This window comes from Ictidomys tridecemlineatus, chromosome 2 (genome assembly GCF_052094955.1).
Source record: "Ictidomys tridecemlineatus isolate mIctTri1 chromosome 2, mIctTri1.hap1, whole genome shotgun sequence".
Taxonomy (NCBI): Eukaryota; Metazoa; Chordata; class Mammalia; order Rodentia; family Sciuridae; genus Ictidomys; species Ictidomys tridecemlineatus.
The window spans coordinates 173,369,518-173,388,861 of NC_135478.1; the positions used below are offsets into that span (position 1 = coordinate 173,369,518).

A 19,344-nucleotide genomic window follows, 5' to 3' on the forward strand; every position below is an offset into this window, starting at 1 on the left:
TACCTTTTTAAATACAAATCTCAAGAACTATTTTTTATGCTGACCAAAAATATAGTCTGTCTAAAAAGAAGTTTAAATATGAAAAGTATTGATCAAATTATCAAAATTGTATTTTCCAAAGTCTTTTTTTTTTTTTTTAAAGAGAGAGTGAGAGAGAGAGGGGGACAGAGAGAGAGAGAATTTTAACATTTATTTATTTTTTCTTAGTTCTCGGCGGACACAACATCTTCGTTTGTATGTGGTACTGAGGATCGAACCCGGGCCGCACGCATGCCAGGCGAGCGCGCTACCGCTTGAGCCACATCCCCAGCCCCCCAAAGTCTTAACTATATAGCAACAAATTAGCTTGACTATAATTAACATGACTGACTTAGTTTGAATTAAGTGATGTGAATCTTCCAGATTTACTTCTGATTTTGAAATTATATTAAAATGCCATCTTTAGAATACTTACCTAATTAAACAGTATTTTAATCAAATATTATTTAGTATTTAATAAATATTACTTAGAATACATTTACTAAAATTATCTAAAGGTTGAATGTATTAAATTTAATACTGCCCTTAAATATAAAAGTTATAGCTATCTCCACCCTCAACATTTATTTTTTTTCACCCCAGTCCTTTTTATTTTTTTATTATTTTTTAAATTTTTTTAAATTTTAATGTTACATGACAGAAGAATGCATTACAATTCATATTAAACATACAGAGCACAATTTTTCATATCTCTGGTTGTATTCAAAGTATATTCACACCATTCCTGTCTTCATACATGTACTTGGGGTAATGATACCCATCTCATTCCACCATCTTTTTTACCCCCCATGCCTCCTTCCCTCTCTCCCACGCCTTTGCCCTATCTAGAGTTCATCTAATCCTCCCATGTTCCCCCAGACCCTCAACATTTATAACAGAAAAGTTGAAAGAATTTTACAATAAACATTGTATAGTTTTCACCTATAGTTCATCATTACCATTTCACTATAATTGTTTTTAAATATATATATAGTTACAGATGGACACAACACCTTTATTTTATTTATTTGTTTTTATGTGGTGCTAAGGATAGAACCCCAGAGCCCCACATGTGCCAGGCTACAACTCCAGCCCTCACTACACTCCCTCCTAAATACTTCATGCATATTTATCTGGAACCCAGTAATTTTTATACTTTGTTTACATTATTTTTCCCTTGAGGTAAATTTTACATACAATGAAATGTACTATCTTAAGTGAACATTCCAATGCACATATCTATACAACTCAAACTTTTATCAAGATAAAGGATGTTCCCATCACCCAGAAAGTTTACTCTGGCTCTTTTTCAATTATTCTCCAACTTTATCTTGTTTCAAGATGAAATAAAATGGCAAGCACTAGGAACTGAAATGTTTCCCCTTACCTTACTTATCTTTCAAAGGGCCAATGGAGGATGCCAACACTTTAGAATCAGTATAATTCCACAGAAAAAGCCAATTACAATGTTCATGAGAGAGGGATGAGAGCTCCTTATTGATTTTCTACATTTACCAACCAAAACCAACCCTAGGCAAATACTTTGGGGCTTCAAGGGTAGGCAGTAGAATAGGATTTCTCTTTGCAATATCCTAACTCACTCATATTTCTGCTTTAGAAAACTAAGGGCACACAATTTCCCTTCATTCAAAATAAGCAAGAGGGAACTAAAAGGCTAACAGTTTGATATGCTTCTAGATGAATGAGCTTTAGGTGAGGGGTAGGGGAAAAGTGCAGAGGTCCTATAAATTATCTCAAACTTTACATAATAATTTGTAATTATATGCGGACATATGTTTTCCTGGAAGAGGAATTCAAAGGGTTTATGTCTAGAATAATGTTTAAGAATATGACTATATTATCAGGCATTTTACTGATTCATAAAACCACTAATCCTTTCCTGCCTTTTTAAAGTTATTTGGTAACTGTCTTAATAGTTACTGACTTAGGACAAGATTTAAATAACTACCACACCCTTTTTCTTAAAATATGGAGAATAGTTTGTGAAAATTTAACTGAGAGATCCTCAAAATCAATTTTTGTCTTTTTCATAATAATAGCTATAATTAAATATACTGTTATGACTCAAAAAGTCCTTTTCTTCCTGACTCAATAAAATATCCTATTCATTTCATACAATACTTAAAATATGTTTCGAAAAGTACTTACTACAACATTGTACTCCCATATCATCCTCCAAAAATCGATTACTGTATTTGCTAAAGGTCCTTGGGTTGCCACATATGCTTTTGGCCCATAGACACCCTAAAATGATCAAATGCAAATTTCACATTTATTATTTACCAAAGATATTTCATTACCTAAATTTTAAGGTTTCAAATTTTATCAGTAATAGTGTTTTCACCTAAAGCATTTCTAAATAATTTTTCTTTCATAGCACATAAAAACATGGCAATAATATATCCAATTCACTTCAGGTTTTGTTAACTATGACTTTTGTACATTTATTAGACATGCAGAATTAGTAATTAAGGATCATTTGATACTAATTAAAATTTATTATTTACCTGAGTATTAAAAACTAAATTCCCAATACCTAGTCAACAAGCTAACTGCAGCAGAAACACAAAAGCATGCTTTGATTCTACAAACAATACTAAAACTAATAGTTAATAGTTTCTTCCACAGTTACCATCAATTATTTATCTATTAAACTTAAAATTTATTGAACATCTCCTACATAGGTTTTATTTTATTTTTTGGTAACAGGGATTGAACCAGTAGCACTCAATGACTGAGCCACATCACCAGCCCATTTTTAATTTTTATTTTATTATTATTGTTTAGGCTGGTTTTGAACTTGTAGTCCTCCTGCCTCAGCCTCCTGAACTACTGGGATTACAGGCATGCACTATTGCACCCAGCTCCTATTTATTTTAAAAAATAATTACAAGAATATACCAAATAGGATAATTGACTAAAATAATAAAACTGGCACATAATGAACATACAATGAATTTGCATCATTAAGTACAATTAAAGGGCTGGGGATGTGGCTCAAGCTGTAGCGTGCTTGCCTGGCATGCGTGCGGCCCGGGTTCAATCCTCAGCACCACATACAAACAAAGATGTTGTGTCTGTAGAAAACTAAAAAATAAACATTAAAAATTCTCTCTCTCTCTTTAAAATCTACTTTTAATACACATCCTCATAAAATAAGATAAATACTAACATCTGAGAAAGCTAACAACCTATTAATTAGTTTTTTTGAATTTATTAATTTTAGATTTTTCTGAAATTATAATAAAATTGATTTTGCAAAAAAATTTTATTTGAAACCATGACTGTTCATTGTTGACATAGATAAGATTAATTTTGTCACGCAAACTCTTCCTACTTGACATTTTTGTCAACACCTTATTAAAATATGTATAAATACCATATTATTATAAAATATCTAAACATTACACTTTTGTATAACTGTAAAGATTAAAAAACAGCAAAACTTATGGAACAAATTAAAAACTTTTTATTTAAACTCAACCAAGTAAGAGGCAGTTTGCATCTCTCTTTGTTTATAACTACATAAAAATCTGACTACTTTTGATGTAAGGATAACCAAAGTTATCTAAACAAGGATAAATTTAATCTTGGATGTGAGCTGTCACTTGAAATAGTAACAATTACCAAAAGTTTTAAAATCTAAATTATGCTCTATAAATTTAAATAAGTATTACCTATTAATTCCAGTCCTAGTAATTTATCCTAAGAAATTATTCAAATGAACAAAGAAGCTTATTGCAATATTATTATTAGAAAAAATTGGAAAACTATATGGTTTATCTACAGAGAATGACCACACACATTTGTACACATAAGCTCAAAGTGACAATTTGAAAGATGACTTAGCAATAGGTAGTGTTTATAAGCCTTCAATGTAAAAGAAGAAACAACAGAAAACTATCTCTGTCATCATAAAACTTAGCAAAAATTGTTTACTTATATGAATAAGGAGGCTAGAAGGAAAACATAGATTGTGCCAGGGCAGTGACTTATTTTTCCTTTTTTAAAGAAAATATTTTTTTTAAAGAAATAAATTTGTTGTTGGTACTATTACTTAAGCAATTTAAAAAGCTTTAATAAAATTGGTCTGTAGGAGACAGATGTGGTAGCACATGCCTGTAATTCCAGGGACTTGGAAGGGTGAGGCAAGAGAATCACAAGTTTGAGGGTAGTCTCATCAATTGAGCAAGACCTTGTCTCAAATAAATAAATAAATAAAAAGTAATACTAGAGAAGCAGCTCAAGAGCCAGAGTGCCCCTGGGTTCAATACCTAGTACCACAACAAACAAAGAGAAAACTGGTATATAGGAAGATGACTTAGAGCATACATACCTTAATAAAATTTGCATTGATATAGTCTGAATCTTGAGAAGGAGTCTTTAAGGTCAACTTAACTCGGCTGTGATCAACTACAAAAAAAAGAAGATATTTCATAAATTATGTATAGTTGACATTCACATATTTTCTAATGAAGCATAAGTATGGTCAAGAAAATAACTAAGAATATTTTCTTTAAAAAAATAAATGAAAATGAAGTATAGGTACCAGTAGTGTAATTTCTGACAATACAGTAACAGAAAACAGAACTTAAGTAAAACGAAACCAGTGATGTAAAAAATTGTATTATGATTGTAATAAAATCATCTCTGGAACTTATTAAAAATACAAATTCTAGGCATAATCCCAGATTTACTACATTAGACTTTAGGATTTAAGCCTCTGTAGCTTTAAAAAAAGCATACCAGGTGGGGAGCAGTGGCACACACAATCCGCCTGTACTCTCAGCGGTTCAGAGTTCAAAGCCAGCCTCAGCAACAGTGAGGTGCTAGGCAACACAGTAAGACCCTGTCTCTAAATAAAATACAAAATAGGGATGGAGATGTGGCTCAGTGGTTGACTGTCCCTGAATTCAATCTCTGGTACCAAAAACAAAAAACAACAACAACAAAAAACCTAGCATACCAGGTGGGTGACTAATGAACAATTAACCACTAATAACTAATACACACAAGCTCACTGGCACAAGTTTTATTAGGAAATCTAACTTTCATATTTTACAGGTAACTATAAAAATTAAGTAAATTATGACAAATTAATGAATTAAAATATATTAAAACTGCTCAATGATGTAGTTGCCAATAATATTTATCATTAGGTAATATCAAATTAGGGTAAAAAAATCTATAGACCAAAATTCCAAAAACATTAACTTTATGAAATCACACATTTTTCTTTATTACATTGTATTTAAGTAAACGAAATATGTACATGATTTTAAAAAATTAAATCTGTAATAAAGGTATAATATTAAAATCAAGTCTTCCCCTGGCCTTCAATTTCAGAGTTCATATCTTGTTTTGATTTGTACTTCTTGAATTGTGCAAATGATTATACATATTTTCATACATTTCTGGTTATTTATATTTCTTTTTTCCATAAACTGATTATTTATTCTTTGCTTATTCTTCCATGTCTAGTTTTTCCTCCTTCCTTCTATGTAATATACACAAAAAGAGAAAATCAACTCTGTAAGATAGGTAGTGTAAATAGTTTTTTCCAGTTTGTGTGGATTTTAAAACTTTTTATTTAATAAAGAACTAATTTTAGATATACAGAAAATATGCAATACTAGTTTCTCAGTACTTCTGAGTTTCCTCTAATATTAATATCTTACATAACCACAGTACAATGATAAAAAATCATAAAATTAACATTATTAAAACATTAATTAAATACACTGCACAATTTTTATAATTTTTCCCCTAATATCTTCTAATTCATGGACAGTGATATCAAAGGCAATTAAAAACATAAAAAGACAAAAAAATGGTAACAAACAGAAATAAATTTCTTGGCGAACTCTTAAACTTATTTTTCATCTGTCCAAAAAAAGATTTAGTGCGAATTTTATTAATTTATTTTCTTAAGGAAACTTCTTTGAAAATTTGTAGGAAGAGACAAAGAAGAAAGACATGCCAGCTACTAATGACAATTATTCATCTCCTCACCATGTTTCCAGTTAAGAGAATATTAACATGTTTTAATATTATACAAAAATAATATACTGTCATTTATTCTATTTACCCTAGATATTGCCCCCATTTTTATGACATTTGAGATAAAAAATATATGTAAAAAAAAAAAGCTTACTTCTGGTAAATGAGAATAAAATATTCAGTAGTTAGAATAAAGGTGGTAAAATAACAATATGAAACTTTCTCTTACCTGTTTCCCAGTAAGGGGTTGGGGTTGGGGTTAGGGTTAGGATTAGGGTTAGTTACCCTTATTCATATGATATATTAGTCTCTATTCAAAGTATCTCAATGGCAGAGTACAATAATTTGTTTAGCACTGGGTTTTCCATAAATATTTCTGATGGTTATGAATCCAAATGAAAATAGTGATTACCAAATGGCTGCCTAAATGCCAAACTGTTTATATGCAGGCTGTGAATTAATTTTTTCTAAGATGAAAAATTTTAAGTATATATACAATAGTATAATGAATTCTTGAATGTCCATTACACAGCTTCAATAATTATCAACATTTTGCTAATCTTACTTCATCTATCACTAATCATTCAACAGGTGGGGACCGAAGAAAGCAAATTAAAATTCAAACTTTTTGGTGTTCTATATTCTGCATTAAATTTGAATCAGTAAGTTCAAAATGGGGCACAAACATGCCTTTTTTTAGAATTCCCAATTTACACTCTAAAGCAAGGGTAAATATAGTAGTCAATGACTTATATTATACATACTGTATTTTAATTAAGAATTTAAAAAATAATTCATGCTGTTTATATAGCATCTCATATATTTTAATATTCTTCATTGATGTTTTATTAAGCATAAAGATGAGAACAAGTCTAAGTATCAAAGAAATAAAATCAATTATTTCTCTTCATGGTTTTGCTGACTGCCTCTACAATCTCCTATGAACCTGACTTCCAACACAAAACCAAGAGGCTCCTTAAGACAGCAGTTTTTCCCTCTCTACCCTAAGCAAACATTAATGACCTATGGCAAAAAAAGAAAAGAAAAACCATAAATGTTGTCACCTCCAAGGACACAGAAACTGTCTATTAACTAAATCCTACTTCTGCGAAATAAAAGAATCTATAATTAAATCATTAATAGGCAGAGTATCATGATCCATCACTTTTAAAGTCTAGCTCAGTTCTAGCCCTTTCAATTTTCAATGAACAAACCATAAGTGGGTCATCCTTTGACCCAACAGTTTGCTGAAATTTCTCAATTCTGGGATTAGCCTCAATATCCAGAACATATTAAAAACTCTAACAAATCTGTAAGATTAAAAAAAATAATGTATAAATATGAACAGACTTTTACCAAAGAAGATATACAAAGGCAGCATACACGAAAAGATACAAATTAGAATCAGAATGTGAACCACTAGTATAATACCTATAATCCAAAATTCCAAAATTAGGCATTACACCTGTGGCACACATCTGTAATCCCAGCTGCACAGAAGGCTGAGGCAAGAGAATCACCTGAAACCAGGAGCTCCAGACCAGTCTGGGCAAAATAGTGAGAAATAATCTCAAACAAACAAATGAAAATGTCCCACAGTAACAAGTGTTAGTAAGGTCGTAGAGAAATTGGAAGCTTCACACATTACTGTTGGTACTATAAAATGGAATAACCACTTGGATTATAGTTTAACAGTTTCTTAAAAACCTACATGTAAGTTTCTAAAGACAGCAATTTCATTCCTACATATCATCCACCTAAGAGAAATAAAATTATATGTACACATAAAGATCTATATGGAAATATTTATAGCAACATTATAATGTTCAACTGGTGAACAGATAAAGAAAACACAATATATACATAAAATAAGATACTACTACTCAACAATAAAAAAAATGAACTACTGATACTACACCCTGTATGACTGTGTTTATATTAAATTACCAGAAAAGGAAAATCTGTAGAAATAAAGCTGATTAAGCAGTTGCCTGGGGCTTACAACAACAGATCTTTGGGGGCAATAGAATGGATTGTGCTTATTGTTGTGCAACTCTAAATTTACTTAAAAAAAAAAAATCATTGAGTTGTACACTTAAAATGTGTAAATTTCATGGTAAATTTATTTCAAAGTTGTTTAAAACAGACATGTTAGTAAGCATTCAAAGGAAATCGATAAATTATTCTCTAATAGTAAGTATTATATATTAAGTATGATTACTTTTAAAATAATTTTCAAAATAAAAACAAGTGGAAATCTACCAAAAACTTATCTACCTATCTACTCCATAAATAATTTAAAGACACACTGACCAGCCCAGTGATCTCAAACTCTAGGCAAAGTCTCTCAACTTTAACACACTGGCATTTTGGCCTGATAATTTTCTTGTGAGGTAAGCTGTATCCTGTGCATTATAGGATGTGTGGCAGTACCCCTTGACTATATCTATTAGATGCCAATAGCAGCAGACCTGACAACCCCAAACCTACAACCAAATTGTCTCCAGGTGTTGCCAACTGCTGCTTGAGGAGCAAAATCATACTATATTATCTGAGAACCAATGTCTTTTTTTTTTTTTTTTGCATTTTGTATTAGTTCATTTTAGTTATATATAATATCAGGGTTCATTTTGACATAATTATACCAGCTTGAAATATAATTTGCTCTAATTAAGTCCCCAGCATTTCCCCTTTCTCTCCTCCTGTTCCCTTTCTTCTACTCTATTTATTTGTAGTTTTTCTATAGGTCTTTCTTCTATTTATTTATAGTTTTTTTTTCCAAATTAGTGCCTTGTGGACATACATAATGTGAGATTCACTGTGGTAAATTCATATGTACATAGAAAAGTTGTAATGTCCCCCTTCTTTTCTCCCTTATTTTGGTCTAGCTTTTCTTTTGCTTAAATTCTCACCCCACAAATTAATTAAACAGATACTTCTCAAAAGAAGAAATACAAATGGCCTGAAAATAAATGAAAAAATGTTCACATCATTATCAATTAGGAAAATGAAAATCAAAACTACACTAAGATTTCATCTCACACCAGTCAGAATGGCAGTCATCAAGAATATAAACAATATGTGCTGGAGAGGATGTGGAGAAAAAGGAATATGGGAATGTAAATTAGTACAATCACTATGGAAATCAATATGGAGGTTCTTCAAAAGAACCACATTATGACCCACACTATACCATCCCTTAGTTTTTATCCAAAAGAATCAAAGTTATTATATTATAATGATATATGCATACTCATGTTTATAGTAGCATAATTCACAATAGCCAAACTATGGAACCAGCCTAGGTGTTCATCAACAGATGAATGGATCAGGAAAATGTGGTGTATATATACACAATAAAATTTTATTCAGCCACAAAGAAAAATGAAATTACGTCATTAGCAGGAAAAATGGATGGAACTAGAGATCATTATGTTTAGCAAAAAGCCAACTCAGAGGCCAAAGGTCATATGTTTTCCTCTGTGAGCTAGACAGGAAAAAGGAAAAGAAAGAGGTGAGGAAGGAAGGGATTTCATAAAAATCAAAAGGAGATCAATAGAAGAAAGGGACCAGGGGATTGAAGGTGGAGTGGAGGAGGGAAGTGCTGAGAAGTGATATTGACCAAAATACATTTTTATATTGTGTGCATGTATGAACATGTAACAAATCCCATTATTATGCATTAAATATAATGTACCAATAAAAAGTGTGGAAAGAGAAAAAAAATTTTCACCCCAATTAGTTGCAAGCAATCTAAGCCTCTACCTTTCAGTTTCTAATCAGTAAAATGGAATATAATAAATAGCTTTGTCATAATTATGGTCAAAAAAATCCATTATGGTGATAATCTATTTAGCACAGATATCAGCAAACATTATAAATTAAGGCTTCCATTTTTTTTTCAGAAGACCACTGACCTTGTCCTCTAACCCTATTCAAAATTAGAAAATTCTTCTTTCTACTATCAGCTTTCCTTATGTTCCTCATTACTACTATATCATTCTCAATGATCTGTATGACTGACCATATATGTTTAATCTATTGTTTATCAAGTAGACTAAAATATAAACTTCATAAGGGCAGGGATTTTTGACATTTTGTTTTTTCATGTATCATTAGTACATAATATATACTCAAAGCCTTCTATAAAATGAAATGAATGAAACAACATATAAAATCAGAAATCTGGAGCTATTTAAGATTTCCCTAGATGACGGAAAAATAAGTGGAGAGAATGAGCATTAACTGCAAAGCACTGTAAGATCACCTCAAGATTATCTTGCTTAATAAAGTGTACAGAAACCTTTGCCAATCCCTATTCTTGAAGTGAACTAGTGTTAAATCTAAATATTGGTGTAAACTCCCCCCCTCATTTATATCTAAAAAAGAAGCTCGATGTAATAGTATTAAGAGGTATAGCCTCTTAATTAGTATTCTTATAAAAGAGAGCTAGGGAGCTTGTCTGCCTCATCTATCACATAAGTACAGAGTAAGAAGGCATCATCTATGGCAAGCCCTCACCAGATACCAATATGCTGTTGCTCTGATCTTGGACTTCCCAGCCTCTACAACTGTAAGAAATACAGTTCTGTTTATAAACCATTCAGTTTATGGTATTTTTGTTATAAGAGCCTGAATAAACAAATACAACTGGTGAGGAAAGTAGGGTGTTTTGCAAAAAGCTTAAAGAATGGTTATTATCCTAGGTAGAATAAAATGTTTAGATCTATTTAACACTCCAAACAATCCTAAAAATATTATCATTATCATCATCTCCATTTTTACAGATGAGGAAATCCAGGTACAAAGAAAATGAGTCCAAGATAGGTACTAAGTGGTGAAGTTGGGATTTGAATTTTTGAAGTTAAGAACACTTCACCATTATCCTAAGCTGCCATTTGTTATTTCTGCTAACACTGGTCATCCAGATATTCCATAGCTGAGAATAATGCAGAACAACAGAAAGATGAAGGATTAAATTTAGGCAACAAAATCAGTAAGGAACAGAGGAATGAAAACAAGAGAAGAATGAGATGATCTAAAGGAGAGTTATTATTAAAAAAGAAAATTTTAGAACAGGGACAGATGAATGACATCAAGATAGCACAAAATAAACACTGAAAAAAGACCACTGAATCTGCCAATTAAGAAGTCACAGGAATTTTATATTTTATCAAGGATGTTTTAGAAGTTTTAAGAAAGACTAAGAGTTAAAGGTATGGTTAAATGAAATGCAGATATTTCAAGACACTAGAAGTTAAGGCAAAGAGAAAAAAAGACTACTGGTTGCTTTATTAGATAGCAGGTACCAAGCAAAGTATGTGTTTAAAGTTACTCTGTCAGAAAACTGTTATCTAAGAATATAATTATAATGTTATTAGAATATAATGCTATTTTGACCCCTAAGAATAGTGGACCCACAAATAAGTGACCCACCGTATGACCAATTTTTTTCATGCATAAGTAATTAATCAAGGTTCTTATTGTGAACAGATAATAGATCTGTCAGCATTTAGCATTTTATAAAAACATTCATTATCTATATTATATTTTAATGAAATCGCCTCTTTGAACAGAGTCTATAAAAGATATTCTTAAAATTTTAGTATTTAAAAGCAATTTATTATTAGAGAAACTGTGGTGTTTAAAGGGATAAAATTAAACAACAAATTAGAAGGAAGAACACAATTACAAATTATTTTGAAGTGTACCTTGGAAAAAAAGATTATTTACTAACTCCTTAACAATCAAACTTGGGAAGAATAAAGCTAGTTAGGTTACAAAAGACTGATTAGCATTTCTGTTTTGTTCTATCAACATATTTCAAACTTACATGGCAGTATGTCCTTATATCTGTTCTTTTTAACATTTTCTTCTTTTTCTCCAGTGGCTGTGGGATAAATCTTTTCTGTTCTATATTTGGTAGATAATCTTCTTAATCGCTTAAAATACAAGAAAATAAAAAATTCAAGTTTAGAGAAACATTTATATTTTTAAATGTCAATGATTTACAATCACTAAATTTTGCTGACCCAATTCTTCACAACTAATTTTCCTGTTTCTCTAAGCTCTTAATTTCCCCATCCCTAAATAATTAACCCTAAGGATTTCTTTTAGCAAAAGTGCAAACATAAGATTCACATTTATTCCAATGAGAAGCAAAGGTGATAACTAAAATAAAAATTAGTAATTTTATTTTAAAATGTTATTAATAAGCTGAGTCAGGATACTTAGTTCTTTAATGTATTCAAGTAATTTCTGTTTTAACTGTTGCAATAACTAAGTTGAAAAATTGTGCCTAAAAAGAATTATGTACGATTTCTTCTCTCAATAAACCATGAGCATCCATGATGTGCCATGCTAAGGCATAAGCTAATAATTACTTATAAGACACTGCAAAACAAAGTTCTTTCATATTGAATTGGAAATGTCCAACAAAGACCAATTCTACTTATTCACTGCAATACAGAAGTGGTTTGTGGGTTAGTGACAAATTCTTACCACATATGGCAGTAGGGATGTTCGTTGGGACTGGAATATTTCTGCTCGTCAGTAATACACTTCCTGCTTTCAGAAGTACTGAAAGTCGGCATTGTGAATTGTTTAAATTCTACTCAACTACACTGCTAAAATTTAATTTCAAAGAAGTTTACTTTCTTTCAGGCTTAAAAGACATATTGAGGGCATTATGGTTTTACTGTTCAACAAATTATTAAATACAAATGAAATGAAAAAGATGTCTGGTAACATTTAACTTTTTCACCATTTATTTTTGCTACTTGTAATGTTTTTTAAGCAACTAAGAATGTTACATCTGCTCTTTTTAAAATCATCAATTTTAATATAAAAATCTTTGCCTCATTGTTGTTATAATTTAACATAAAGCACTTGAAATAAATAGGCACTTAAATGCAGAATGGATAATGTTTTTGTCTTACTTTAAAATTACTTAATTTTATCATTATAAGACGATGAAAAATCTTACAATCTTGTTCTGTGTTGGCACAATGCCAAGTGCTATATTTACAATGTTTTTCTCCCTATGGTAATGAAGTTCTTAAAATATATACAAGGTTATCAAGGGAAAACACTGTATTCAGTTTGTTATTGGTGAGAGGGTGGTAAAACCAGAACTTGGATACAATGTCGGTGGAAAAAATCATCAGCACAACTTAAGGAGGGAAATCTGGAAATTACAAATACATAGGTCTTGGTAGTTATTATTTCTACAAGTTTGTCCTCCAGATAAAACTGCCACACACATGAAATAATATATGCACAAGTTATTTATTGCAGCAATGTTTATAATAGCAAAAGATTGCAAATAATTTTTAAGTTCTTTAATAGGGCTGTCTATATACATTTGTTTTATTCATATAGTCAACTTTTATGATACTGCTAGAAAACAAGTGAGAAGCTCTGTATATATGGCAACTATGACAATATCTCAAAAATACATATTAAATGTAAAAGGCAGAAAAAATATGTGCATATAAATATACTACTACTGGTGTTTGAAAGAATTTAAAACATATTTGTATTTGTTCATATGCATAAAATGTCTGGAAGAAAACAAATATTTGTGGGGATGGGAAATGGGTGAGAAGGAGATATCACTACATGTCTTTTCATACTTTTGGGTAGGAGTACATTGCCTGTTTTACAAAGTTAAATATAAAATAATGGGAAAGTCAGAAAGACTTTGATTTCATATTCCATATTAACAAAAACATCTTACATATTTAATCAGAATTTTGTTTCTTCTGCTCAAAGATTAAGTATCTGAAAGGACACATTTCAGTATCCTAATGCATAATAAATATATGAATTTGATTTGCAAAAGGATATCAATTTAACAACTGCAGAAACACAGGAAGAAAAAGAATGTATTTTAAATTACTGCCTCAAAAAATATATGTAACAAAAATAACAAAAAAGGAGCTGAATTTAATTATAAATGTTAATGTACTTTTGGACTCTGTTGTCACTCTAAACATTTCTTCTTTTATGTGACAAATTATGTTATTGAGAAAGGTACAAAGTTTTTATGTCAAAGAATTGCCAGTAATTATATAGTGAACCTTGAGAACACTAGTATGTCACAACAGATATTTAAGTTTGATTTTTCTTCTCTTTTTAATATTTATTTTTTAGTTGTAGTTGGACACAATACATTTATTTACTTACTTACTTACTTACTTACTTACTTACTTATTTATTTATTTATTTATTTATTTTTATGTGGTGCTGAGGATCAAACCCAGGGCTCACAAGTGCTAGGTGAGTGCTCTATCACTGAGCCACAACTCCCGCCACTTAAGTTTGAATTTCTATTATTCAGTTTTCTTAAAGCCTGGCATATCATGGAATGCTTTATACATTCAAGCTTAAAATGAAGAATGTTCTAGGAAAATGATAGTCTTTCTAAATATTATACTTAGCTCTGATATGGTTATTACAACTGTAAAAATGTACTAAAACATCAATTGTACCCCATAAGTAAAATTACTATTAATGAAATATATGTAAATGCGAAATATATGTACATATAAAGAGAGAGAGAACTTAGAAATTTTCACACCCATCAAGATACAAAGGTGGTCTATAAAACATATTAAAGCTTTGTTTTGTATTTAAAAAGCAAATTCTATTCAACTGTATTAAAAAGATATCTTCAAGTAGAAGTACAACAAAATAAGTCGGCTTAACAGCTGAATTAAAATTCTGGATCTGCTACTTTAGATTGTATGACAATGAACACATTTAATCCCCCAGTGTCATAACCCTTATAAAATGGAAATAATAATTCCATACTTAGCAAGAGCCTGGCATATAAAATGGATCAGTAAATGTTAACTACTATTACAGTCAATTATGGAAAATTATTCAAATGTTCTGTTACTTCAGACTTATTTCTTTAAATTCTTTCCTAGATAAAAGATCAAGAAGAATTATAGCTCAAGCGGTAGTGCGCTCGCCTGGCATGCATGCGGCCCAGGTTCGATCCTCAGCACCACGTACAAACAAAGATGTTGTGTCCACCAATAACTAAAAAGAAATAAATATTTAAAAAAAAAAAGAATTACACATTCTGGGTCAATCTGTCTGCCTGAACTGGTGAGTACTATAAAACAGCAGTTTGCCTACCACACTTCCAGGTTTAGGCTTCAGAATCACCTGGGTAGGGTTATGGGGGGAGAGGCACAGTCTGACAGCCCACCTTTAGAGTTTTTGGTTTAATAGGTCTGCAGTAAAACCTGACAATTTGCATTTTTAGTTCCCAGGTGCTGCTGCTACAGTTCATGACCAAGTTTTAAGAACTACTAGTACAATAAGGTCTCTAAGCTTTAGAAGGAGTGTTCATTAACATGGGAAAATGAAGGTTGATTTTCAACAATTCTTAGGTTTCTCTGTATTTTATGTATGGGTTGACAGCATCAAATAATTTTGAAAAAAAAGTGCTTAGGAATTTTTCATAAAATAATGGAAAATTAGGAATGAAGAGGGAAAATTATAGTTATCAAAGGCAAACAAAAAAGGTGGGTATGGAAGATTGGAGATCATGGTTAAGCAACAAATCAAAGCAAAAGCTCTAATTGCAAGAAACAAAAAGGGCATAAATGAAAGAACTTAAAGGTTTTGAAACCGCAAATTAACACTCTTTTTAAAGTCACTTTTCTCTCTCATAAAACAGAATCATCCACCTGTGTATGGACACGGTAACACTGTACATGCTTTTTCATTGCGGCTATTCCACTTAAATACCTCCAAACTTCGCAATCTTTTAAGACCTAGCTCCTTTAAAGCGTTTCTGATGTTCCTAGTCCAAAAAATAATCTTTCCCTTTCAAAATCTTCTTATGTTGAATAAATTAATCTCAGAATAAGACTTGATTTAGATTAAAGCTTTGTTATTTTTAAACCACTTAACATGCTACCAAAGTTTAACTATATGAAACAGAAAGTACCTATATATACAATATTGTTTTAACTTTCTTACCAAATTCCTTTGTCTCTAGTGAAGCTGTCACTAGGAAATTAAAAGAAAGAAAACAAAAACAAAAACCTTATATTGTTGAGAAACATGCCATCACATACTAAGAGATCTTTACAAACACAGTATTATGTGATACACACTATGAGAACAGCATGGAAGTAAATGTTTAATAAAATAATTTATTTATTAAGTAGCATAATTATTTCAAATAATATCTTAAATGGGCAGAATATACCAAAATGGCAAAAATTAACAGATGCCCACACCACACTCTATCATGTGTGGCCTTCTTTTTTTAAAAACTAAGAAAATAAACAAAAGTATTTTATTTAGATATTTTTAATTAAGTCTACATTTACTGGGTTTGGAAAAGTTGCATAAATGAATTCCTTAAATAAATGTACTACTGTATCAGTTACACTTCTAAAAACCAAGTGTGATCATTTTAGCTCTATACTCAAAAACTCCAATGAGTCTATCACCTTCAAGAGAACTATCAATTCTTAGTTTAATTATGAAATACTTTTCTGCCTATTCAATTTCTTAGCCTCTTTTTATAATACTCTATCACTGCAGTATGATGCTTCAGTCATACAGAATTAATTACCAATCACCACCACCAGAAACCCTGATCACTTAAATATCAGTTTCACAATTTTTGCTTGTTGATAAGTTCGTAGGACTGGATAGTGTTATTTCCTTTGTGAAGCCCTTCTTGAAACTTCCCTCCTTGCTCTCCAGCCCCCTTGAGTCCATAATATATCACTCTATTATCACTTAGGATAAAAATACTTTAATACTTGTCTCTCCATAACACTGTAAAACTGAATGCAGCTGGGGGCTGCAGGTGGCAGCCCAGGCCTATAGTCCTAGTGGTTCTCTAATGGTGGAGGCAGGAGGATCACGTATTCAAAGTCAGCCTCAGCAAAAATGATGCATTAAATTACTCAGTGAGACCCTGTCTTTAAATAAAATACAAAATAGGACTGGGGATGTGGCTCAGTGGTACCCCTAAAAAAATCAACAAAACCAAACAAACAAAAAAACTCCAACCAAAAAACAAAACTGAATTCATAGACACAATACCTTTATTTATTTTTATGTGGTGCTGAGGATCAAACCCAGTGCCTCACACGTGCTATATAAGTGCTCTACCAATGAGCTACAACCCCAGCCCAGAGCATGGACTATTTTATTGGGCTTTAAAGACCAATATCTAATGCAAAGCAAATCACCTTAAAAATTGGCACTTTACTACTGGGCCTTAAATTGTAATTTTTGATGCAAACAAAATCTGAGTTTAATATTCATTTTGTTTTAGCAGTGCTGGGGATTGAACACAGGGCCTCACGCATGCCAGACAAGTACTCTACCACTGAGCTAGCTTCTCAGCCCAATATTCACTTTGTTCTAAAGTTCCAAATAAATTGTTTTTCCTTTAATTTTTAAAACTCAAAACTGAATTCCCCTAATCTGAAACCAATAAACTGACTTTCAAAGGCTTCAAAAGTCAAAAGTAATATGACTATTCTCTTTAAAGATATCTGACTATGTGTCAAGATTTCAATTCTCAAAGGCTAGAACAGCTTCATTGTTTATTTAGGGACTGACCCTACTGCTAATGTGGTCTATGAATTTGTTCAATCTCTCCAGAGTCAAATAGCTAATTGTCTGTTGGGTTATCTACTGAGTGTGTCTCAAGGGCATCACAAACACATCAAATAGCACCATAATTCAACAGCTGCTCAAGCCAAAACCCTAGGAATCATCCTTGAGTCCTACATTTAGCTCACCTTATTCCACACTCCCCATATAATCCAACAGCAAGCTCTAATACTAAAATATAGTTAATGCACTTCACATTTGTCAAACAGAGTTTGAATAGAGAATACATTTAGATAGACATGCATTATTATTTTTTTTATACCAGGGATTTAACCCAGGAGTGCTTAACCACTGAGTGACATCCCCAGCCCTTTTTATTTTGTATTTTGAGACAAGACTCACTCAGTTGCTTAGGGCCTTACTAAACTGCTGAGGCTGGCTTTGAACTTGAGATCCTCCTGCCTCAGACTCCCAAGCCGCTGGGATTATAGGTGTGTGTCACAGTGCCCAGCTGTTGGCAGAATTTCAAATTAAGAAAACAATAAATGAACAACAACAACAAGAAGGAATAAAACTGCTCAGCACGGTGGTGAATCAGGAGGCTTAGACAAGAGGATTCCAAGTTCAAGACTAGCCTCAGCAATTTAGTAAGACCCTGTCTCAAAATAAAAAAATAAAAAGAATTGGGGACACCACTGCTAGCTCAGTGGTAAAGCAACCCTGGGTTTAATTCCAGCACAAAAGGAGGGGAAAAGGAAGAAGAAAAAGAAAAAGAACTAAAATAAAAATTAAGCTAATTCAAATTCTTTTTGTAATAGTTGGAATATAAATAAATTAAACACCAGAGCTTAAGATCTCTTATACTTTGTTACCTTTGCCTCAAATTCCTCAATGTCACAACTTAAGTATGCACAATCAGAATATACGTATCTTTTTTAAAAAAATTACAATAGATCTTATTTTTTAAAATAATTTTATTTTGTTTAGGTTTTTTTTTTTTTTAAATGTGGTGCTGGGGATTGAACTCAATGCCTTACATGTGCTAGGCAAGTATTCTAACACTCAGCCACAACTCCAGCCTGAATATACGTATCTTTTAAAAATATTTTTTTAATATTTATTTTTTAGTTGGACACAATATCTTTATTTTTATTTATTTATTTTTATGTGGTGCTGAGGATCGAACCCAGGGCCTTGCCCGTACTTAGGCGAGTGCTCTGCTGCTGAGCCACAACCCCAGCCTTAAAAAACATGTTTAGTTGAGCATGGACACATTTTTATGTGGTGCTGAGTAAAATAAGATAATTAAGCTTAAAAGGTACATTGTAGCAAAACAATAGGGATACCTACCCCTAAAAATCACAGTGTTTTGACATTGCTATGAAAACTTTGAGGTAATGCTATAGAGCAGAATAAGGAAGGGTAATGGAGTAAATATGACTATAGGAATACGACTATAATCATGTGATAGTCATGTATGAATATGCCATGATGAAACCCTTTATTCTGTAAAATTAAAATGCCCTAATAAAAAATGAAATTACAATATAAAATAAATTCTGGAGGTAATACTGGAGAATCCATCTGAATTTTAAAAGTGGGTCTGGCACCATTATATACAACTATAATGCACCAATAAAAATATGGAAAAATAATAGATAGTGGGTTTGGGACATAGTTGGTATTTAACTGTAAAAAGAATAA

At 31.4% G+C, this 19,344-nt stretch overlaps 1 protein-coding gene across 7 annotated transcripts in view; it reads right to left on the reverse strand.

Annotated features, from left to right (window-relative positions):
- The window catches only part of Ptpn12 (protein tyrosine phosphatase non-receptor type 12), a 106,953-nt gene that overhangs the window by 51,211 nt on the left and 36,398 nt on the right, over positions 1 to 19,344 (reverse strand). For 4 of the 7 annotated variants that reach the window (XM_013356049.4, XM_078040173.1, XM_005319482.3 and 1 more), the window contains exons 2-4: positions 11,873 to 11,981; positions 4,376 to 4,452; positions 2,188 to 2,283 (exon numbers count right to left, since the gene is read on the reverse strand). In XM_013356049.4, the coding sequence (XP_013211503.2) occupies positions 2,188 to 2,283; positions 4,376 to 4,452; positions 11,873 to 11,981 (282 nt within the window). The remainder of the gene's footprint in view (positions 1 to 2,187; positions 2,284 to 4,375; positions 4,453 to 11,872; positions 11,982 to 19,344) is intronic. The other 3 variants (XM_078040175.1, XM_040291684.2, XM_078040177.1) reach the window with 3 other exon arrangements.